The 23,817-nt window shown below is 41.3% G+C and overlaps 5 protein-coding genes across 6 annotated transcripts in view; 1 reads left to right on the forward strand and 4 right to left on the reverse strand.

Annotated features, from left to right (window-relative positions):
• Positions 1-2,844, forward strand: part of LOC134195158 (endoplasmic reticulum junction formation protein lunapark-B-like) — a 6,174-nt gene extending 3,330 nt beyond the window's left edge. Inside the window, exons 8-10 of the mRNA XM_062664166.1 lie at positions 1,545-1,621; positions 1,684-1,792; positions 2,212-2,844. Coding sequence (XP_062520150.1) covers positions 1,545-1,621; positions 1,684-1,792; positions 2,212-2,516 — 491 coding nt within the window. The 3' untranslated portion in view covers positions 2,517-2,844. The remainder of the gene's footprint in view (positions 1-1,544; positions 1,622-1,683; positions 1,793-2,211) is intronic.
• Positions 2,845-5,012: 2,168 nt separating this feature from the next.
• On the reverse strand, positions 5,013-6,691 carry LOC134195139 (uncharacterized). The gene is made up of 2 exons (XM_062664150.1): positions 6,408-6,691; positions 5,013-6,304 (listed from the first exon to the last, which is right to left on the reverse strand). The coding sequence occupies exons 1-2, from the start codon at positions 6,640-6,642 to the stop codon at positions 5,358-5,360; spliced, it is 1,182 nt and encodes a 393-aa protein (XP_062520134.1). The 5' UTR covers positions 6,643-6,691; the 3' UTR covers positions 5,013-5,357.
• A 3,189-nt stretch (positions 6,692-9,880) lies between these two features.
• Positions 9,881-14,027, reverse strand: LOC134194656 (uncharacterized protein K02A2.6-like). The gene has a single exon (XM_062663598.1). The coding sequence runs from the start codon at positions 14,025-14,027 to the stop codon at positions 10,011-10,013; it is 4,017 nt and encodes a 1,338-aa protein (XP_062519582.1). The 3' UTR covers positions 9,881-10,010.
• Positions 14,028-15,034: 1,007 nt separating this feature from the next.
• LOC134194848 (uncharacterized) lies at positions 15,035-19,163 on the reverse strand. 2 transcript variants are annotated; one of them, XM_062663823.1, is made up of 21 exons: positions 18,501-19,163; positions 18,254-18,379; positions 18,058-18,122; positions 17,939-17,999; positions 17,822-17,877; positions 17,638-17,760; positions 17,449-17,496; positions 17,296-17,382; positions 17,170-17,235; positions 17,026-17,105; positions 16,836-16,920; positions 16,726-16,776; positions 16,621-16,665; positions 16,490-16,554; positions 16,330-16,423; positions 16,182-16,247; positions 16,035-16,099; positions 15,957-15,972; positions 15,814-15,885; positions 15,630-15,678; positions 15,035-15,572 (listed from the first exon to the last, which is right to left on the reverse strand). In XM_062663823.1, the coding sequence occupies exons 1-21, from the start codon at positions 19,135-19,137 to the stop codon at positions 15,151-15,153; spliced, it is 2,379 nt and encodes a 792-aa protein (XP_062519807.1). In that variant the 5' UTR covers positions 19,138-19,163; the 3' UTR covers positions 15,035-15,150. The 2 variants fall into 2 exon arrangements, with proteins under 2 accessions (XP_062519807.1, XP_062519806.1); XM_062663822.1 differs by having other exon boundaries at positions 16,303-16,423.
• An 89-nt stretch (positions 19,164-19,252) lies between these two features.
• LOC134194658 (uncharacterized) lies at positions 19,253-23,450 on the reverse strand. Its single transcript, XM_062663599.1, has 12 exons — positions 23,369-23,450; positions 21,850-22,410; positions 21,569-21,773; positions 21,361-21,496; positions 21,160-21,291; positions 20,687-21,091; positions 20,294-20,553; positions 20,200-20,230; positions 19,856-20,143; positions 19,599-19,755; positions 19,421-19,527; positions 19,253-19,359 (listed from the first exon to the last, which is right to left on the reverse strand). Exons 2-12 carry the CDS (start codon positions 22,395-22,397, stop codon positions 19,253-19,255), a joined length of 2,376 nt encoding a protein of 791 aa, XP_062519583.1. The 5' UTR covers positions 22,398-22,410; positions 23,369-23,450.
• Between the last annotated feature and the right edge of the window lie 367 nt (positions 23,451-23,817).

The following is a 23,817-nucleotide window of genomic DNA, read 5'->3' on the forward strand; positions in this document are numbered from 1 at the left end:
CTGTCCTGTCTGTCTGTCTCTTTGTCAATACATATTATCTCTATCTACAGTAGGACACCACTTATCTAACACAGTTATCCGACAGCACGGATTGTTCGACGGTGCATGGCTTGTCTGAACTGCAAGGCTGTGCACACGCTAGGATATACGATTCCTGTGCGTACAGTACTGTATCCATGATCCACGTGTCGTCAAATTAAATGTGAAGCTCTAGAAGCGGTTCTTCAGTACCTGGAAGAACAACCTGAAGTTTCAGTGAGCACAATGGTCCTACTGAAAGGGCTGCTGATGACAACTGCAGCAAGAAGAGCGAAAGCGTTGATGCAGACTAAGATTAGTGGTTACTTTAAGTCTTGACAGTTTCCATTAGCGTTCTCCCTAGTCAAAGAAGTTGTACTGTATTAGTTGCTACTTGTACAATTAGATGTTGAGCTTCTTTAAGTATTCTGTAGTTGTTTTTCAAAATGTGTCACTTATCCGACGTTTTCAGTTATTCGACGTCCTTTTGGTCCCATGGCCATCGGATTAGTGGTGTCCTACTGTATCTATAAAAGTCTGATCTGTCTGTCTGTCTGTCTCTCTGTCAATACATAGTATATATATATATATATATATATATATATATATATATATATATATAAGTCTGTCTGTCTATCTGTCTGTCTATCTGTTTGTCTGTCTGTCCTGTCTATCTGTCTGTCTGTCCTGTCCTGTCTGTCTGTCTCTCTGTCAATACATATTATCTTTATATATCTATAAAAGTCTGTCTGTCTGTCTGTCTATCTGTCTGTCTGTCTGTAACGTCAATCACGCCAAAACTGCGGGCCAATCGCTATGAAACTGTGCATGAAGACTGCTTTCCACACCACAATGCAAATGCACGCTTCCGTATTTAGATGGTCCCCTCTTGAGGAGTCGACCCCCAAGTGAAATCTCACGACAACGTATACTATATGTCTGTCTGCCTGTCCTGTTTGTTTGTCTGTCTGTCCTGTCTCTCTGTCTCTCTGTGTCTGTCTGTCTGTCTCTCTGTGTCTGTCTGTCTGTCCGGTCTGTCTGTCTCTCTGTTTGTCTGTCTGTCTGTCTGTCTGTCCATCTGTCTCTTTGTCTGTCTGTCTCTTTGTCTGTCTGTCTCTTGTCTGTCTTTCTGTCTGTCTGTCTGTCTGTTTGCTTGTCCGTCTGTCTCTCTGTCTGTCCATCCTGTTTTCCTGTCTGTCAATACATATATTTTTATACTATATGTATGTATGTATGTCCATCTGTCTGTTTGTCTGTCCATCTGTGTGTTTGTCTGTCTGTCTGTCTCTTTGTCTGTCAATACATATATTTTCAAAGAACAACACTATTACATTCTAGTCTGCCCAAACGGCCGACGCCATAATTTAACTGTCTGTCTGTCTGTCTCTTTGTCTGTCTGTCTGTCTCTTTGTCTGTCTGTCTGTCTCTTTGTCTGTCTGTCTGTCTGTCTGTCTGTCTTTATGTCTGTCTGTTTGTCTCTCTCTCTGTCTCTTCGATCTCTTCTAACTCACTCCCTTGATTTATAGGTTACGTGTCTAGACCAGCACCCGGTCCTCCAGTCCAGTGCCCTATTCTTCCTAGAGAGAGAACAGCTGTTGACAAGGTACATGTGTTACTGATGGTGACTGACGACTCAGTGTAACACGTGTGTGATATTGTATGCAGGTTGTTGAGTATTTGGTTGGTGATGGGCCAAACAACCGATTCGCCCTCATCTGCAAACAATGCCACTCGCACAATGGCATGGCTCTTCCTGATGAATTCGAATATCTAAGTAAGAAGCATTCCACAGGAAGAGTTGGGAATGTGTATGGGTCTGTGAGTGTAGCTGTAATTTCTCTGTCAAAGTGTCTGTCTGTCTATCTGTCTGTCTGTCTGTCTGTTTGTTTGTCCGTTTGTCTGTCTGTTTGTTTGTATGTTTGTTTGTTTGTATGTTTGTTTGTTTGCTCATTTGTCTGTCTATTTGTTTGTCTGTCAGTCTGTCTGTCTTTCTGTTTGTTTGTCTGTCAGTCTGTTCATCTGTTTGTTTATCTGTCTGTTTGTTTGTCTGTCTGTTTGTTTGTCTATCTGTCTGTCTGTCTGTTTGTCTGTCTGTTTGTTTGTCTATCTGTCTGTTTGTCTGTCTGTTTGTTTATCTGTCTGTCTGTCTGTCTGTTTGCTGTCAGTTTCATTTCTCATTTCTACTTCCATTAGGTTTTCGTTGTGCCTACTGCTACGTAATGAATCCAGCACACAAACAGAAACCCAATCTCACAACAGAAACTTCCACACCCGCACACCCTGCTTCACCCACAGCACCAACAACACAAACAACACCAACAACACAAACAATACGAACAACACCAACAACACAAACACAAACAAACACAAACACCAATGATGACGACACCCAAGATACCAACAATCGTGAACCACAGCAACAAGACGTCAATAATGAACACGACGCGAGCAACGTACCTCAACAGAGCGATACACAAGAGGACAAACCTGATGAGTAACAAATAGTGTAGAAACGTGGTGTTGGAGCTCAATGCTTTAGTGTCTGCAGACAAAGACAGGAATGTAAATGTTGATTTCTGTCGCCATCCAGAATGACTGACAGTATGCATGCATCGTTTATTTTCATATTACCATGTAAGTGTTAGGCACACATGCCATAGTGTGTGTGCAAATAAATGATTGCTGAAATGAACAGTTTGTGGGCGTACGATGTTGTTTAGTAAAGGAAGTTTTGAGTGCGGTCGTCTTGCTATGTATTCAATAATTTGATGCTATATAGTTGATTGTCATGAAGAAGACTCTCAGGAAAAGAATATCCGTGTGTCTGCCTGCCTATTAATCTGATTGTGTGTGTGTGTGTGTGTGTGTGTGTGTGTGTGTGTGTGTGTGTGTGTGTGTGTGTGTGTGTGTGTGTGTGTGTGTGTGTGTGTGTGTGGTTCAATTGGTTAGAGTGTGCAGTTGGAGATTGGCAACATCCGGGACCTTTGGGTCAGAGTTTGAGTGCAGGAGGGCCACATACATAAATTCCCTTGGGCAAGGAACTAACATACAATTGCCTCTCTCTCCGAAGTGTCAGTTCTGTCCAGCGAGTATGACGTACCTAGTGACATGATAGAGTGACTGTTGAAAGTTTAGAGTATAGCAAGTTTAGTCATTGCAGTATCGAACCTGGGCCTTAGGGGCTCTTGTATGTACATATGTACAAACAAAAAAATGTATGTATGTATGTATGTATGTATATGTATGTATGTATGTATGTATGTATGTGTATGTATGTATGTATGTAGATGTATGTACTGTACTGTATATGTATCATTGTATGTATGTATGTATCTATGTATGGCTGAGTGTTTGTCTGTCTGTTTGTTTGTCTGCTAACTGTCTAACTGTCAGTCTGCCTGTCTGTCTGTCTGCTGACTGTCTCACTGTCTGTCCATCCATCTGTCTGTCTGTCTGTCTGTCAAATTTTCATATATTTTTATACATCAAAGCTAATACAGGTGAAACAAAAGTAACAGCTAATGAACAACAAGTGTCACAACTACAATTACAATTACACAAATAACAATTAGCATTAAAAAGCTCCCCTACGGAGCCTACAAACCAAAATTTAGTTTACTGAATTGAAAGTTGAACAACATCTAAACTCTGGCCAGAATTCTGTCCATATGTTACTCTGATCATCTTTCTAGCCAACACCAAGGCATTCTGTCTGTTTGTCTGTCTATATGTCTGTCAATACATATATTTTTCATATTTGAATTAGGATACAATAGCAAATGGCTAACTACGTTTGTCCTATGACAATAAAAGCAAGAGAAAACAACTAAAAACTAAATACAATATATATTTAACTACTCATTGGTTAAAAGGGATCATGTGATCCTTTTTCTATAGAACATCTACGAGTCTGGGCACTTGGCCTGTCCTGACAAGGCATTACTGATTTTCTTCAGAAATACATTGGCATTGCAACGTTGCAATTGAATGGCAATTCTTTGACGCCAATAGCCTTTAAACTCTGCCCTGTTTGATTTCCAAAGTCATCCTTTGATCGTTTTGACAAGTCATCTAAATAGGTCTCTGCCTTCTTGCCCCATCTTCCAAAATGTTCCAAGACTAGTGGAACCACTTTGTCTGCATGTCTGTCTGTCTGTCTAATTTCACAAATAAATTATCTGTCTGTCTGTCTGTTTGCCTGCCTGTCTGTCTGTCTGTCTCTCTGTCTGTTTGCCTGTCTGCCTGCCTGTCTGTCTGTCTGTCTGTCTTATTTCACAAATAAATTATCTGTCTGTCTCTCTGTTTGTCTGCTGACTGTCTAACTGTCTGTCTGTCTGTCTGTCTGTCTGTCTGTCTCTCCATCCATCTGTCTGTCTGTCTGTCTGTCTGTCTATCAGCTTGTCTGTCTGTCTGTCTGTCTTATTTCACTATTGAACATAAAAAGCAAAATTTTATAAAAAACTGAGACATACAGATCAAATACTACTAAAACTCTAATGACTAATCTGTCTGTCTGTCTGTCTGTCTGTTTGTCTGTCTGTCAATACATATATTTTCATAAATGAACTATAGCACCAAAGCAATAGCTAATCTACGTGTCCATTACATCTAGTACATACATGAAAAATGGTTAAAACTACTGTCTGTCTGTCTGTCTGTCTGTCTGTCTGTCTGTCTGTCTATCTGTCTGTCTATCTATACATATTTTCTCTTTGCAAAGTGATCTTTTATCTGTTCGTCTGTTTGTCTGTCTGTCTCACAAAAATCAATGCAACAACATTTTCTAGCACAGAGCTAGCATTCAACCATACGTATCCATCTCTCTTCATGCAAGGCAATCAAGCAAACACAAAAACACGCAGTTTACACTCTAGCATTACACGTACACACTGCACTTACCCGACACCTTGCAAGACCAAACAGACCATCTCTACACGGAACCTACGGCCAGCCTATGCGCATGCGTGAAATACACGACGTCATCAATACGTAAAATCTGAATATGAATCCATAAATATTCCCACTTGTCGTACACAATATACAATAGATACACAACAATTAATTAAAAATAAAATAATTGATACATAAAAATTGACTAAAATGTTAGACTTGCAGCAGTGACTTTGCATGAAAATCGTTCAACAAGTTCGTACGCTAATCATTCAGCAAGTTCGTGACGCTCACATCATAGTCACCGTTCACACTACTGTTCGTGCTTGCATTCCATACAACAGCCAAAGTCCTGCTCCTTACACGACTTTGTACAGATCAAAGAAGAAGATGAAAGATCAAGGCCCAGTACAACAACTCACTTCCGATATCAACCAATGATTCATGATTCAGTGTAAGTCCATTTCTTCTTGAGTAGACGACGAACCAACGCGAGTATCTAGTGAATGAGGCATGACTGGTAGTTGGTCTTGATCGACGCAATCCACTTCGACTCCACTGGAAATCCGAGCAATAGCTTGAGTAGATACCAATACTTGAACATCTGTTGCTCCCGATGCCACACCAGACTCGCTGTCGTGTTGTCCGGTGTCGTTTCGCCCTTCAGTGAAGGCACTCGTTAGGGACGCGTATTCTTCACATTCTTCAATCATGTTGCTGTCGTTGTCGCTTCGCTCTCCATCAAAGTGACTCATCAAGGATCCACATTCTCGAGATTCTTCAATCGTGTTGTCGTCGTTTCGCTCTCCGGCAAAGTCGCTCGTTAGTGATTCATATTCTTGAGGTTCTCTAATCACGTGTTCGTCGCCATCATTGTTGGTACTGTCTGAATACTCCATCCATTCGTTGGCCACTTCGCATTGCTCTGGAGTAACCGTATCGTTGCTCAAAGATGTTTCATGATCAGTTTGGCTTGTATTGCCATCAATGTGTGTCACGATGACATGCTTGCAATGTTCGTTACTTCTTGGCCGTTCAAAATTGCTGGTCGTCTCTTCGAGATAATGAGGCGTTCCATGCTGTTGTTGATCGGCTGTTTGATCGTCTTCGTCATCTACAAATGCCTGACGAACACGAATGTGGTCAACTTCGTCTGGTAGCCCCTGGGTCACTATTTCACGGTCAACGGCAGCAAGAGAAGAAGTATCCCTCTCGGTACCAGCAGACACGCGAATCTCCTCGTCCTGATCTGTCGTTTCAGCACAATAATTGTTGCTGACGTCGTCGTCATGCTGACTAATGGTCATGTGATGAGTTGCATCACTCTCAGTCTCAGATACATAATCGACTGCAGACTGTTGCGACAGCATTCTGTCAGCTACATCTGTATAATAATCTGTATAATAACAATAAACAACGTTAAGCGTCAAGTGATGAGTGAATGGTTACCATGGTTATCATCATTACCACCATATCTACAGCAACTTGCGCGATCTCACCTCTGAAGCCGATCAGAATGCGAACTCCATCAGTGAGCCGTTGATTGGCCACTGTGTCATTCCAGGAAAGCTCTTCAGCTCCGAGATACAGCACGACCGAGTCCCAATCGATTCTTGGGAGTTTCCGCACCAGTTGGGGCCTCAAATCTAGAAGGATCGTTGCGGGAGTCGCCTCGACGATGATATCGTCGCCATAAAGAGAGAAGAACAACAAACGGAAAGGTACAGCAGGCATAATGCCTACATGTCTAGCTTCGCTTGGTCTTGTCTGATCGCGTATGAGATTTAGTATGTGACTCGGAATCTCAAACGCTGGTCGCGAGAGTGCTCCAGTGTGCTCTAAATGTTCTCTGATATATTACTCTATTTTTATGTTTTATAATTAAATAAATAAATTTAATAAACAAAAATAAATATTTTTGATTTAGCTAAGACAGTAGGATGACAGGCTGGAAAATGAATTTTTGATGTAAAAACAGATTTTGCAACAAATTATAATGGAGGTAATTATTTATTGGAAACCCTAGGCATGCAGGCTCAACTGCATGTGGAGCAAGGAAACAGACTTTAGTTGACAAGCACAGATTTGTGGCACATGTAGATACCTCCAAACAATACTGTGGTCATGAATGGTCATGCACTGTTGCATTGACTGTTTGACACGTTTGTCTAGCCTTGTTGTACAAGAAAGTCATTGCAATAACAATGTTTTGAAGCATAATTTTTAAAATTTGTGTAGCAATAATCACTGTTTCCAGTGGTTCTTGCAGACAATCCTGGATCATCTACTTTCTCTGTTCAGTTGTTTACCAGTGAGGCTGTGTTGTCACGTGTGTACGTGTGCTCTTGTGTCATGCGTCTCGTTGTCAGAATATCTAGACTTCAGTGACTATAGATGGACTAGAATTATAACAAACTTTATTCATACAAAAATAATTTTAAAAACAACAACCTTAGATTACATATAATCCTAGGCAACACACAATGCTTTTTCTCATGTATACAAGCTAATTTCTGGCTGCTTTATTATTAAATTAATATATATATATATATATATATACAATTGAAGTAGCGAGCATACTTGTTTTATGGGTTACGTGTCTTTCTTTCGAGTTGTCTTCTCTAGCAGAGAGAAACACGACTGCTACAGGTGCAGCTCCAAACTGCTAGCAGATCCTCTGTAACTGCATGCATGCAGCAAGAGAAATAGGTGCATGGGATGAGGCTGCTAAGCGAGTTGCTTTAGCGTCTCCTGTTTCTCAAGTTTCTTTTTTGTTTGTCATAACAGGAAGGTCATCCATGTCCAAATCTTTGTTAGTATTTCTTCGCATCTGATGACTGCGTGTGCCCGTGACAATGCCACTTGTGCTGACGAACGTCGGCGCGCTTTCAGCGTCTATGCTGCTTTCTTCACGTGGCAATCCCGAGTCTTCTTCTAGGGGGACCTGTTCATCTTTTTACTGGGATTCTTTCGTTCGAACGGGACTGGGAAGAATCTTTCGTCCCAATGGGATTTTATGTTTTTCGTCTTCGGTTGAGACGTTGAACTTTCTGAATGCAATACATACACATTTCGCTCACTTTTACAGTCTGCAAAGTCTAGTCGTTTTCAGAAACGACGTAGAACGCCTAGGAACCCAAGACAAGTTTGCCTTGGTAAAATCTCGACGCTAGGCGTTATCTAATAAACCTAAAAATTGTCTGCGCTGTTATGGAAACCACTTAAAATGCTTTTGAGAGTCAGAAAAGCAAATCAAAGTTTGACGGCCCTGTCAACCAGACCGTACTCGCGCATCTCGACGGGGAGATTCGACTCTTTCATGTTCACGTCTTACGTCTGCCGATGCTGATAATGAAATGGCACTACTTTTCACAATAGAAGCAACACATTCAGTACTTTCAAACAGTTCTGGATCGGTCGGAAATGTCGAAATCCCGTTCAGACGAATTCGTTCGAACGGGATTTTGCTATCTAGCGTGATCTTTTGCGCGTGAAACACGACAAAACGTTAGACGCTAAACGTATCAAATCACGGCATTGCCGTCACGATGGCCATTGAAGCTTGTAGACGTCAAGAAACGCAAGGTAAGATTCTGTTGTCCTTGTCGACCAGACCGTACTCGCGCCTTTTGACGACTTATTCGCCGTTTCATGCTCTCGTCTTACGTCTGCCGATGCTGAAAATGCAATGGCACTACTTTCCACAATAGAAGCAACACATTCAGTACTTTGAAACAGCTCTGGATCGGTCGGAAATGTCGAAATCCCGTTCAGACGAATTCGTTCGAACGGGATTTTGCTATCTAGCGTGATCTTTTGCGCGTAAAACACGACAAAACGTTAGACGCTAAACGTATCAAATCACGGCATTGCTGTCACGATGGCCATTGAAGCTTGGAGACGTCAAGAAACGCAAGGTAAGATTAGGCTGTCCTTGTCGACCAGACCGTACTCGCGCCTTTTGACGACTCATTTGCCATTTCATGTTCACGTCTTACGTCTGCCGATGCTGAAAATGCAATGGCACTACTTTCCACAATGGAAGCAACACATTCAGTACTTTCAAACAGCTCTGGATCGGTCGGAAATGTCGAAATCCCGTTCAGACGAATTCGTTCGAACGGGATTTTGCTATCTAGCGTGATCTTTTGCGCGTGAAACACGACAAAACGTTAGACGCTAAACGTATCAAATCACGGCATTGCCGTCACGATGGCCATTGAAGCTTGTAGACGTCAAGAAACGCAAGGTAAGATTCTGTTGTCCTTGTCGACCAGACCGTACTCGCGCCTTTTGACGACTTATTCGCCGTTTCATGCTCTCGTCTTACGTCTGCCGATGCTGAAAATGCAATGGCACTACTTTCCACAATAGAAGCAACACATTCAGTACTTTCAAACAGCTCTGGATCGATCGGAAATGTCGAAATCCCGTTCAGACGAATTCGTTCGAACGGGATTTTGCTATCTAGCGTGATCTTTTGCGCGTGAAACACGACAAAACGTTAGACGCTAAACGTATCAAATCACGGCATTGCCGTCACGATGGCCATTGAAGCTTGTAGACGTCAAGAAACGCAAGGTAAGATTCTGTTGTCCTTGTCGACCAGACCGTACTCGCGCCTTTTGACGACTTATTCGCCGTTTCATGCTCTCGTCTTACGTCTGCCGATGCTGAAAATGCAATGGCACTACTTTCCACAATAGAAGCAACACATTCAGTACTTTCAAACAGCTCTGGATCGATCGGAAATGTCGAAATCCCGTTCAGACGAATTCGTTCGAACGGGATTTTGCTATCTAGCGTGATCTTTTGCGCGTGAAACACGACAAAACGTTAGACGCTAAACGTATCAAATCACGGCATTGCCGTCACGATGGCCATTGAAGCTTGGAGACGTCAAGAAACGCAAGGTAAGATTCTGTTGTCCTTGTCGACCATGTAAGATAACGGTTACAGCTGTGCTCTTCGTGACAGTCAGAATCGTTCTGATCTATTTCCGATTACACATACGGGATAGTGAATCTGATTACATTACATGTCATCTATCTGTCTCTGGGTGACTTCAACTCAAAAGTGCAGTGTCAAGCAATGGTTGCTAATTACGTAGTGTAGTCCTCCAGTAGGCGTCGTGGTGGTCTTGAGATCCTCCCCAGCCTTGTTGTTTTGACTGCAGGTTGACTTGCAGGTGCAGTTGGGGACTTGGCAGATTTTGGAGGGCTTTCTGTATTCGGAGATCTGATCTCCGTGTCTGGCAGTACGTTTGTCTCTTCAGGTTGATTTGGTGGTTGTCCTTCTGACAGGCTGGTGTTTGTTTGTTGTCCCGTCGGAGTGTACTTAGCGAACATTGTGTTGTCATCCCACACTTCTGTTGTCCTGTTTATGTGTGTTCTAGTTCTTCTCACTGTCCGTCCATTTGCTAGTCTGAGGATGTAGGATTGGGGCTCTGTGTGGTGTCCAATGACTTTTGCTGGTACCCATTTTTTTCCTCTCATTGTCCTTACGCTTTCATCAGGAAGCAGAGGTGAGTTCGTTGTGTTTCCTGTGGCTCCATAGAACGCATATTGGGATTGGTGGGCGATTAGTTTTTGTCTGGTCTTGTCTGCATCCATGTTATGTGGAACCAGAGTCTCAGTATTTATTGTTAGTTGGGTTCGGAGGTGTCTCCCCTGTAGCAGGATGGCAGGAGTAGGCAGGTCTCCTCCTATTGGTGTGTTTCTAAGGACTCTTAGAGCGTCATTGATTGTACGGCCCTCCTCCAACATCTTGGCCATCATTTTCTTGACTGTTTGGACACCTCTTTCCGCTTGGCCATTGCTGGCTGGGTAGCCTGGACTGGATGTGGTGTGTTGAAATCCCAGCTTCCTGGAGAACTTGCGAAATTCTTCGTTGGCGTATTGTGGCCCGTTGTCCGAGAATATTGTTTCTGGTATTCCAAAATTGGCAAAATGCTTGTCTAGGATAGTTATCACATCAGCTGCTTTCGTTGACTGGAGGTGATCTATGGTCACCCATTTGCTGTAGTAATCGATGGTAAGTAGGTAATGTTCCCCTTGTAGTTCAAACAAGTCTGTTCCCACTTTCTGGTAGGGGTAGTGTGGAACATCATGAGGTTTAGTGTCTGGCTTTGGGTTCTGGCTTCGATTTTCTTGGCATTTGCTGCAACTCGCTACCATGTCATGTATTTCATTGGTGTAGCCCGGCCAGTACACTGACGTCTTGGCCCTTTCTATACACTTCACTATTCCATAGTGTCCCTCATGTATACTGTTCATCACCGTTTTGCGCATTGTCACAGGGACGACAGCTTGGCTTCCTTTGAGGACAATGCCGTCTTTCTCTGTTAGGTCGTGTCTCACATTCCAGTACGGTTTGATTGGACCCGGGACACTCCTCCTTGTAGGTGGCCATCCTGTGTGTATGTAAGTGATGAGTGCCTGCATTGTAGGGTCTTGTCTGGTCGCTTCCGTACATCTTTCACGTCCAAGTGGTGTGGGAATGATTTGCTCTGTGACGGAGTCGATTTGCTCTTCTGTTAGTTCATCATAGTCTGTATAGGGTGTTGTAGATGGCATTCTGCTCAGAGAATCGGCCAGGACCATTTCTTTCCCGGAATGGTGCTCTAGCGTGTAGTTGTATTTGAGACATCGTAGGCGCATTCTCTGAAGCCTAGGACTGACTTCAGCAAGGGGCTTTTTCAGTATTCCAAGTAGTGGCTTGTGGTCAGTCTCCACTATGACATCTTGTCCATACACATACTGATGGAATCTTGTTAGTCCAAACTGGATGGCAAGCATTTCCTTCTCTATTTGTGCATATTTCTGTTGTATGCTGGACATTGTTCTTGACGCGTATTCTACTGGGTGCCCCTCTTGAATAACAGCTGCTCCCAACCCATGTTGTGATGCGTCCACAGTTAGTCTCACTGGTAATGCTGGATCAAAAAGTCGTAGTACTGGGGCCTTTGTCACTAGATCTTTCACATGCTGTAGGGTGCGGTCGTGAACGGAGTCCCACACCCATGCAGTCTCCTGCTGTGTTAGCTGTCGCAGTGGGCTGGCTGTCTCAGCCAAAGTAGGACAAAATTTCGACAAATATGTAACCAGGCCCAGGAGTCTTGAAACATCTGTCTTGGACTGTGGCTTTGGGAATTGCTCAATGGCCTCGACTTTTTCTGGGTCAGGTTTTATCCCTTCTGATGTAAGCACATGTCCCAGATACTTTAATTCAGTCTTTCTGAACTGGCATTTGGATCGGTTGAGTCTAAGGTTCAGCTCCCTACACCTTTCGAGGACCATCTGAAGGCGTTTGTCGTGCTCCTCTACGCTACAGCCTGATACAAGGATGTCATCCACATAGGTGTGTACCCCAGGTATGTCTGCAAAGGATTCTGTCACTATTCTGTGAAACACTTCTGGGGCAGAGCTGATTCCGAAAGGTAGTCGGCAATACCGGTAGCGCCCAAAAGGAGTTGCCACTGTTGTCAAGTAGCTACTTTCCTTGTCTAGGGCAATCTGTAGAAAACCAGATGTAGCATCTAGGGTTGAGAAATATTGTGAGCCTGCCAACGTGCCGAATATCTCTTCGGGTGTTTTCAATTGATAGTGCTCCCTTTGTATAGCCTTGTTCAACGCTCCTGGATCAATGCATATCCTTAGTTTGTCTTTACCTGGCTTTGTTACAAGGACTATGGGACTGACCCAATTAGTAGCCTCTGTTACTTTGGCTATGATGCCTTGTTTCTCCATTTCATCCAGTTGTGACTTCAGTTCCTGCCTGTACCTAAATGGAACTCTTCTGGCTGGTTGGATGACTGGTTGTGCATTTGTCTTTAGTTTGATGCTGTACTCTCCTGGTAGTCGTCCCAGTCCTTTAAAGACATCTTTGAACTCTGATATAGCTGTGGGTGTGTCCCCTGTTGCATCCACTGCTAGGGTCTGTTGTATTAGTCCCAAGTCAGTGATGGAAGGCAATCCTATGAGCGTCTCCACGTTCTCTCGTACTATGATGAATTCCATCCTGCGGGTGACTCCTTGAAATGTTGCCTCCATGGTTGTTTTCCCACAGACATCTAATTTTGTTCCTCCGTATGCTGTTAGCTGAACTTCTGTTGGCGTGGGAGGGCTAGCACAGAGGACGCGGTAAGCAGTGAATGGCAGTATGTTGCACGTTGCACCTGTGTCGATTTTGGCTTTCAAACCTCTCCCTCCTATGTCCAGTATTATGTTCCAGACTTTAGCCTTTGTTTTACTGGTTTGTGTCGTGGTACCGGTGCAGTAAGCGAAATGGTCTCTCTCCTCGTTCTCTGGTGTGTCTGGTGTGGCTCGTTGTGGCGATATCGCATTGGCCGTCTCCTTTGTTGTTTGTCGTCGGGCTAGTCTGTCCTTTTCTGCCTTTTTGCATGCTTCCGCCGTGTGATTCATAATGCCGCAATATTTGCATTGTTTTCCCCATGCTGGGCAGTTTTTTGGTTTGTGGTTTGTCGCGCAGTAGTGGCAAGGGCGCTGCTTCATGGCTTTCACCATGTGTACCGCCGCCGCGTCGGTGACGCATTCTTTCAAGGCTGTGGCGGTTGATGTCATACTGGCAATGTAACGGGTTGTCGCTTCCATTGACCTGCACATGTCTACAGCTTTGGTTAGGGTTAGGTCAGATTCTGCCAACAGTTTCTCGCGGACGTTGTCTGCGGTGATATTGATTACAATCTGGTCCCGGATGATCTTCGTTTTCTCCTCTTGGTGATATCCGCAGGTTTCCACCAGGCGCAGCAAATCTGTGTAAAAGCTGTCGAAGGGCTCATTCGGTTGTTGTTTCCTCTGCAGGAACAGGAATCTTTCGTAGATTTCATTACTTTTAGGCTTGAAGTAGTTGTTGAACGCTCTAATGACGCAGTCCAGTTTGTCCTCGTCGCCGTCTGCGGCCCAAGTGAATGTTCGGTAGACGGAGATGGCTTCCCCTCCCATTGCCGTGAGTAGTATTGCGACTTTCGTTTTCTCGTCTTCTTTGTCCTTCTTTGTTGCTGTCATGTAGAATGTAAAATGGTCCCGCCACTGTGGCCATTCTTTGGCTGCTTCCAGTGTGGTTGTGAATGCTTGAGGCGGTTTCAGTCCTTCTGCCATGCTGTTGTCGGTTCTTTCCTCCTGACACCATGTAAGATAACGGTTACAGCTGTGCTCTTCGTGACAGTCAGAATCGTTCTGATCTATTTCCGATTACACATACGGGATAGTGAATCTGATTACATTACATGTCAGACCAGACCGTACTCGCGCCTTTTGACGACTTATTCGCCGTTTCATGCTCTCGTCTTACGTCTGCCGATGCTGAAAATGCAATGACACTACTTTCCACAATGGAAGCAACACATTCAGTACTTTCAAACAGCTCTGGATCGGTCGGAAGTGTCGAAATCCCGTTCAGACGAATTCGTTCGAACGGGATTTTGCTATCTAGCGTGATCTTTTGCGCGTAAAACACAACAAAACATTAGACGCTAAACGCATCAAATCACGGCATTGCTGTCACGATGGCCATTGAAAGTTGTGGACGTCAGGAAAAATCAAAGCGAGTTTCTCTGTCCTTGTCGAACAGACCGTACTCGCGCCCTATGTCGTCCATTCAGTATCAGGGAGACTGAGTGCTCAGCGGTATACTACGTACAAAGAATAAAGACACACTTAACCTACATAGCTAAAGAGTGAATGGAGCAAGTATAAAAACACTTTGAGAAAATGATGGGTTTATAGGGATGAGAGTGCACTTTTAACTTAATTAGTTAACTTACAGATTGTTCATTGCTCATTTCTTACGTCACAATCTTTTTGCGCTTTCGTCACTTGCAGCAGTTGTGTGCATCTCGACTTTTATATTTACGCTGAAGTCAAGTGTGACACTACTCTGGTACGCAATTAGAGATGTAGGAGATGATGATGGCATGAACGAAATAAGTGTACGTACCAAACACTACCTAGTAGACCCATGCATCTGATCACTTTCTCTACTTGTATTATCAGACGTTCTCTAGTTATAGTTTACAATCCAAAATAGCTAGGCTATGGTCGACTTTAGATCGATGTAAATGTAAGTTCAGAAACGCACATCCAAAGCATTATTTTGAAGAGAAATATGAATTGATGTAAATATATTTGCTATTCTTTCTTATCTAGAGATAAAACTGAAATTAATTTAAAACTTTTGCAACAGCACGTTCCACTTATCTAAAACCGTCTAAGCATAAAATACTTATTTTTTGTTCATTTCAATTTTTTTATGAAATTCGTCAGTAACCCATCTACGGCGATGATGATAAGTCAGTATGTGGTAAATAGCGTGCATGGATTTGTTCTCGTATCTCCAGTCCCCTGTTTCTCCCATCCACTGCATAAAGTCATCGATTTCATGGCTCTTGCACGGCTGCACTTCGTTTTGGAAATACCAAGTTTTCAGAAATTTTTTGACTTTATTTTGAATAGCCTTTGAGAACTTGGCTCCTACCAGGAAGTGTTCTGCTTCTTGGATTCCTTTTCTCATGTCGTGCAAACTGAGCGATCTTCCAGATTTTCGGGAGCTCCGGACAGGACATGCTTTCAGTAATGCTCTAATATACCCGTTCTGTTCCAGGTATTGCAATGTCCCGTCTATTTCATCAACAGTACATTCGATAGCTGTAGAAACATGAACATGTATTTGAAGCAAAAAAAGAGCCAGGCTACAGCAGATACCTTCAGTTGTTTCACTAATATCTGATTCATCACTGGAATTGTTTATTTTCTGTGTATGAAATGAAAAAGACCGTGAATACAAAAATTCGACATTAATATACATATATGCCAGATTGCTGCATAATGTTTACAGAGACGAATTGGGTTAGGCATGCTTAGAATATGATGCACAGGAAAAATTTACCTGTTCTCTTTTCCGTTTTGCAGACGATCTAATATCATAATCACGCTTTATCAGTTTCCTTTTTTGGACTCTCTGTTTAACAACAACAAGGAACATTTCTGATCAGGTATGGAACACAGAAACACAATACACAATGTATGAACCTTCGGAGAATAGCTGCTGATAAACAATATTACACATTTAGTGCTCAAATATGCTACTTGTAGATCACGCTCCTGTACCTTGATCTGTCAGGATCTGTTGTGCCTTCAATAGAAAAAGGTACTTTTCCTGGCTTGAACGATACCTTGCATAAGCAGATTAGTGATAATCATATATCCAAATAGATGCAGCGTGTATCTGAATATATTTAATTGCAGTGTTGATACCGTTATAGAGTCATTATCTGTAAGGTGTTCGCCTGGTGAATAACGTTTACTTTTCGTATCTGATTTCTAAAATCATACAAAATTACAATTTAGTAACAGTTAAAAATCGTGTCTTTCAAACCGTGCATTTCTCAATTAAATCAATTACTTGATGAATTGTTGTTTCTGTCTCTATAGTGCAGTCACTAGAATGTGTATCCTCATCATGGTCGTTTTCATGTAGTTCATCTTTCTGTTCTCTCCTGGATACAGTACATGTATTGTATCAGTAACTTGTATTTTGTTAGATCTATAAATTGTACGCGTACCTTTCAACGGCCCCTGTCAGAACAATTCGATGCAATAGCCACGTCCTCATGTCATTGGGATTGATCTAAAAATTGATAAAGTCGACGTAATGGACTCAGTTGATGTTTATACTACTCCACATCTGCCATACGTTGTTGGCTACACGAGGATTGTCCACAGCTGCTGAAAGCATGTTCTGTAACAACAAGTTTAGACATTTACTTTTGGAATTAGTAGACGAGTTATACAGACTTACCACACAAGTCCATATTCCACAATTAAATGGATCGGTTTGTTGCGGGTAATTCTAGATGCATAATAATTTCTTCTGCTTAACTACGATAGTACTAATACATCCAATTTTACTTGAGGTATTGGGTATACCAACGACCAGTCGGTTACATCTAGAATCGATCCATTGACTAAATGGTACACATCCGTAATCCACAATCTGTTAAATACAAAAGACGTCGTTAAAATTAAGTGACTTCGTCGACTCTATACTCCAGCATGCCCACAATTGTAAGTAGCTATAGGAAAAACTAAATCACTTTACTTCAAGTCGAAAACAACATGTTCGTGCTTCTTTCCAAGAGAGTCAAATACAAGAAAGGCTTGATGAAATATATCTATAATCTTTATTAATTGAAGAAATACAAATGAATACAAAACTTATTAAACAAATACATTCATCGCTTACAACTTCTATCCAATGATTAGTTAAGTAAACTGGAATGGCAAGAAGCTCATAATGAAAAACATTTAGCTAAAAAATCAACACATGAACAGTTTTTACATTGGCTCGCTATGTATTGTGATATATTACCTTTTTTATCCATTGGAAAGCAGCTATTCCGCGCTTTCGAAATATAGGAAGTACAAAGCTAGAAAGGCTTAGGATTCGTCTTGGTCTCTAGTATTATCATATCCAATAAATAGACGTAGTTCAGTGATAGCATTTGTCGCCTGCGTTACTTACCATGTCATTAACATAGTCTTGAAAATCCTTGTGGATGTAATTTATTATCTATGCAATTAGAATCTCCATCACAAGTAACATCAATTAGTTGGTGGCTAGTATGTTAAAGTATTAATTTAATGTAGTAATCTTGACTATCGTATTATTTATTGTCGCAACATGTGCATGCACAACTGATGACCAGCTTACAGTGTCGCTCAAAGGACCAGGTTTTCTGAGGGCATCCAAGTCACCCTTCGTTAGTATCTCTTTTCCAATCTTTGCCATTGTTTCATGACTATCGCCACTAGATGCCTTGAGATACTCACTAACCTGAAATAGTTGATATCATATCAAGATTGTTGAAAGCTAGCGAACTGTATCTCTACAAGACCTGTGCTTCTATTGATGGCGAAACAACAAATAGGTCACTTCTGCTGTCCTGATAGTCTAGAAGATATCTCGTATTATCAGCTAGTAACTCATGCGGCATTTGTATCAGAGGCCTTACCATATGCTCTGTATCGATGATCATATTTCCATGCTTGATGATGGCAATCTCGTCCAGTACTCTGAAAGCGAAGGTAAATGAAAATGTCTTAACTAATCAGAGGTTATATAACCACTAACAGTGTTGCTCTTGTAGTCGATTTTTGTATCCTTCCGATATACGTTAGCTATTTCACGAACAGCAGCTACAAAGAAATTGCACAAATAGTTGTAGACATTGAGTTGGCTGTATACTTTGCCTAGATTAGTATACGTAGTTGCTCAAATTAAAGCTTGCTGTTGTATGTCGAAAACGTAGAGAGATAAATATGCATACCAGGATTTTCTTTTATAGCTGTAAATGACAAAGGTACTTGAGAATCTGCACTGTGCAACAACCGTAGTTCGAACAGAGACAATGCACTATCGTTTACATCCGTGTAGTTAGCATTTCCGGGAGTCACTGCAACAAAGAAGACGGTCAGCTGACGATTTATTTATGAAGAGTTGCAAAGAGCAATATAACTTTTAATTTATTAATAAATTTGCCAATTAATAATGAATTATATACTTAAACTTATTACCTTTTCTTCCCAACAGAGAACAGTACTCGTGGATTGTTAGGTTGGAAACACTGGCTTCATTCACAGAATTCAGTGCAACAGATGGTACCGGGAAGTGCGGCTTGTAGTGGCTGTCACAAACACTGTCTGGAAGAACAGCTCGAAAATGTCTGTTGTTTAAGTTTGCCAATGCAATATGACGTTTCGTCGAAGCATCGTCAGCATTAAACTCTACTCTGTAGCATGCAGGCGAAACGAACAAAGACAACTGTAGCTTATGAACCATTGCTAGTGCCTCAATACATAATGCATCTCCCCATTCACCAATTGTGGACATTCTTTCGACATATTTCATAAAATCAGTTGTGTCATTTGCTGTTGCATCTTGATCTTCTATTTGGTTTTTAGCGTTGTAGGTGCTGTCTTGCACAGAAAGAACAGCGTCCTTAAAAAGGCGTTCATTTTCTTGAATGAAACGTACAGCCTCTGCTCTGACTTGAAAATGATAGCGTGCTGAACCATATATAAGAAAAGAACATGCTTCAAAAAGACAGTTGCCATCTGCATTGTTTTCAACTTGATGCATGTTGACACTTGTTAGGAGAGCTGTCATTACATTTTCTACTACGTCGTCTTCCTGGACATCCCATTCAGACATAGATTTGACAAATTCTACCGTCAACTTGAAACAGACATCTTCCATCGTCATATCAGAAAACTGAAACGATCGATTTACTAAACACACAATATATGACAATTCGTATAATGCGGTGCTAGGCACTACTAAAATTTGCATGGTACTCACTAGTTGTGTCTAGCTTCGCATCATTTTCGACATTTGCACTGTCACTTCTAGTATGCGATTGACGCAGTCTATTATCTATACAGAATATTTAAACATCGTGCTGTTCCTAGAAACTAGAATAACAGTATTTGGCAACCTATATCGATAGGAGTAAGCACGTCAATTTCAACGCTGTTTTGAGCGATTGGCTTCTTTTGTACTTGTACACCTGTACATTTTGTTCGCTTGTTGAGATGATCTTCCCTATATAATTATTATGTAAAGATAGATATAATTGCCGGAAATTTACATGTAACTTCTGCAGCACTTCTTACCATTGATCTGCCGCACTTTTGTTGTGACTCTTCATACGGCATTGCCTAGGATCCTTTTTACAACAAAGTTTGTGTTTGCCGAATGAACAGTTCAGGCTTGCAACACGTTCGCAGTCGAGACGACATGCACATTTTTGTGACTTCGTAGTTGTTGTTTCTATGACAGTCATTGAAAACAATGACATCGATATCGTTATATAGATCAACTTCTTAACTGCATTTAGGTTCAATTTGTACATGTAAATTATAAAACTCACTGGTTGCCGTCGTCTGAAACGTTTTCATGTGATCAAAAACACTTTCTAGCGTGGGATTTTCTTTGCTGTTGCTTGTGGTGACAGTCGTGCCGCGACAGAGATCGTAATCACAAAGTGAGACAGACCCCCCACTTTTAGAAATCACCAAGGATGCCTGAGAAATGAGGCTGACAGCTGCAAGTAACTGCGCCTGTTGTGAACTAGCCGCTGCAAGAACTGCTATTCTTGACAGAATTTCGGAAGCTTTGCTCAAATGATCTCGAGCGTTGTCTAGAGTGCATGCTATGGCTATAATAGCAGTATTAATTCAAACGAACAAGGTCAAACTTGTAACGATTTCTTGCCTGTTGTAACGGAAGAAGCCATTGAATCTTGCTGTCACACAGAAACAATATATGTACTTGTAGCAACGTGCATAAAAACCATTTAAGTAAATACCTTATCATCAATTTTCTTTTCAGCGGATGCCAATTTTTTCTTCTCGAAATTCGACCAAGTCTTCGAAATTCTTTTAGTTTTTTTCGTCTGGTCTTGACCGTCTGGTGATTTGAAAACGGTTTGCTGGCTAGACTGTAGTCTACCTTGGTTTTCTTTAGCATTTTCTGGTGCAGTTTCGGGCAAGAACTCTTGGCTGTCATCTTGTGTAATGCTGCCAAGATTATCACGCTCGCTTTCCAAAATGTCTTGACTATCACAGTCTGCAATTAAAGTGATAACAGCATTAGAGTTATGAAGAAATATAGAGATATCGATACATTTTATTATAGCTAATAAATGTCAATACTATCTATCTATACAATAAATTAAATTTTAAAGTCTAGCAATTCGCACCGGTTCTCCTGTGTCGTAGTGTTTCTAACTGCATCGAAGGAGATGTTATATCTGTTACAGTGAACCACCGGTTGTTATTTCGTCCATCTGCAGTCGTAAATTCAACACGATACTTGTAGTTTTCTGGGTCAGCGGCAGTCACTTTGCCTTGTAGACAAGTTATCAACCTGTGATATTTTTGTTTTCGCCGACGGCCTGGACGAATGTCTGGAAAACGTACAAGGACCTCGTCATTCACGTGATATTCTGTTGGTGTTCTTGCTTTTAGACGTCTTGCTATCATTCTCGCAGCAGCCTTGTTTGACGACTTTAAGGCAGCGTCTCTAATCAGCTTGCACGATTCCATCCAAGTAGCAACACAGTGACTTCTAATTAGGTGTTGCTTTTCATTGACAACATCAAATTCTGTAATGACACATAAGTCAGTATTCAAGCGTGAGTCAGTACCGTGCACATGCTCAAATTCTCCTCACTTTCGCTGCTTTGTATTTCACTTTGCGACTGCTCACTTTCCATGAGGTCTGAAGTACACCCCGGTAAAAAACCCCGTAGAACTGCATTGCTTTCTCTTCCAAAGAAAACTTGAAATGGACTGACATTTTTTCCTGTGAAACATACAGACATGATAACTAAATTCTTGTGTTTGTAATTATCTATATTTTTACGCTACTGACCTAGAGCCTGGTGGGGAGACGTGTTGTATATCTGCTGGTACACAGGAAGCTCTTCAACCCAGTTCACACCTTCAGTTTTGTTAGTGATCATGTCATAACGTATGCGATTTTTCAGTGATAGGTTGACTTTTTCAAGCTATTTCATACACAGCGCACAGATGCACCCTATAGTTAGAAAAGATATGTAGATTACAGTTTTCGCACTTACTTTTCCTTGAGACTGCGGATGATACGGTCTGCTGCGAATAATCTTGATGTTCATCAACGAAGACAGTAGCTCTACAACTCCTTTAAACTCTGTTCCTTGATCTGTTTGAATAGTAGCCGGTGGTCCAATCAGGTAATACAACTCCAACAATTCATTGGCAACAAGAAATGATGATTTACCCGGAAGAGGTCGAAGAAAAAGATGTCTAATGTTGTTAAACGTAATATTTTTAATTAATCAATATTTTTATAGATTTAGAAAGAGTAACAATGTCAATTCACCTGCTGAAAACGTCAAGAACACAGAGGACGTATTTATAGGTCAAACCATCTACGTCCACCTCAATTGCCATGTCTGAAAAGTCTACTAGATCCAGTTGGTTGGAATGTTGAACTGTTCCTGCTAATGCGGGAATTAGTGGGGCTTTATTGAGGAACTTCGGATGTAACTCCTGTGATTTTCTTAGATCGTTAATGCAAGCTTGAATTCTTTTTTCGCCGACGCCAGAAAAGTGTTTTGCAATCAGTCCGTGAATTTTTTTGGCATTAGCTCCCTTGGTGTGATTGAAGTACATTATTATCAATTCTTCCACTTCTTCTTCACGAAGAACAATTACATTTGTACCCGTCAAAACTAGTCTAGTTTCTTGATCAACTGATCTTGGGTCGTGAACTCTTTGAAGGTCGTAGTCACATCCGTTAAGGCATTTGTAGATCTTATTTTGTAACGCTGAACGTTTACGTTCATTGGCTGTTGGACGAGTGTTCGCACTGAGGTGTTGTACTATAGCTGTGTAAACTTCGGTTGTTAGAACACCTTCCTTACCCATTCTGCAAAACTTCCTTGTCACAAAAATTGATCCGGTCAAAGTTAATCAACCATATACCCTATGATATCTATGTAAAGCAACCAAACCGAGCTAAAAATAATATTAATTTTTTTACATAAAAGGCATGTATAACAACACTAAGTCCAAATGTAAATTATCGTCATTGCAAATTCGTATACAATTTTAGAGATGCAATAATGATTTATTAAATGTAAGTAACAATTAAATTTTTTTACCAATTGAATGTTTTTAATTTACAATTCTTGACTTATTCGTATTAGTATTTGTCAATCATTAACATCATTTGTTCTTTTTCACCTTTACTAACACTTACTTGACAAGTCTACCTAAGCTGATTGCTATGATTTAGTTTGTTTTCAATGCCCAGGTCCACAATGAATTAATTAAAACTGGTAAATAGATAGCAGTACTATACAGTGACCAAGAAAGAGTCACAAGTAGCCTTCTTCTCACTCAGACTGTCTGACCTCTAATTTATTAACAAAGACTGGCACGTGCAAAAAAGCTAGAATGACCTTTCCTTAATTAAATAAACTATAAAAGTTGCAAAAGTAAACATCTGTTTGGTACCGTAATTTTGAGTTAATTAACAAATGTCGTTCGTTGTATTAATTATTGCATCAAGAAGATGACTAGAAAGCGGCAACGTGCCTCAGTAAACGTTTAGCTGTCAGACTGCGGTTAGCCACAACTGTAAACAAACGATCTTGTCATCAATGTTCATGCTGTAATGCGTCACAATCATGCTATTAGCACGCTGTGAACTGTTTGTTGATAACGTTCTCACTTTACTTTGACTAGAAATGCCATCTCACTGTAGAAAGTAAATGTGTTAGGACTCTAGAATGTCTCTCTACCTGCTGACGATCAATTACTGTCCAAGTATGTCGACTAAACATTGCCTAGATTAGAGTGTAATTGTACCAATTACACGACCAGGTATCACCTACTTGGTAATCTCCGTGAACTTGATCTCAAACACAACTGTCTGTCAAAACACAATTACAGTTGAAGTCGTCTAGACGCTACAAGTATCAGCTTAGCCCAGGCGCAGCACAAAGCACAAAGCAACTTGGAATTGTGTGACGACTTATAAAGGTTGATGAACAATTATTTACCGGTTCTCAGAATTTTTTCAACTACTCGTAGTTCCAATTGCTACTCCATTACCTCACCAACCATTTGTTCTAAGAATAAATATGACAATCACGATCAAATGATAAACTTATTCATCTTCCTGTTAGGCATCTTTCTGTGTACAGTTACCACTAAGTACGTGCACACGAATTCATAAACAAAGGCCATGTTGCTTCTAGCAAACGGTTATTCAAGTTACAACCTCGGTTGTCATTTCTAGATAGCCATAAATTGAGCCTTGTTACTCCTATTGGCACTAAGA

The sequence above is a fragment of the Corticium candelabrum genome, chromosome 19 (genome assembly GCF_963422355.1).
Source record: "Corticium candelabrum chromosome 19, ooCorCand1.1, whole genome shotgun sequence".
In the NCBI taxonomy this organism is placed as follows: Eukaryota; Metazoa; Porifera; class Homoscleromorpha; order Homosclerophorida; family Plakinidae; genus Corticium; species Corticium candelabrum.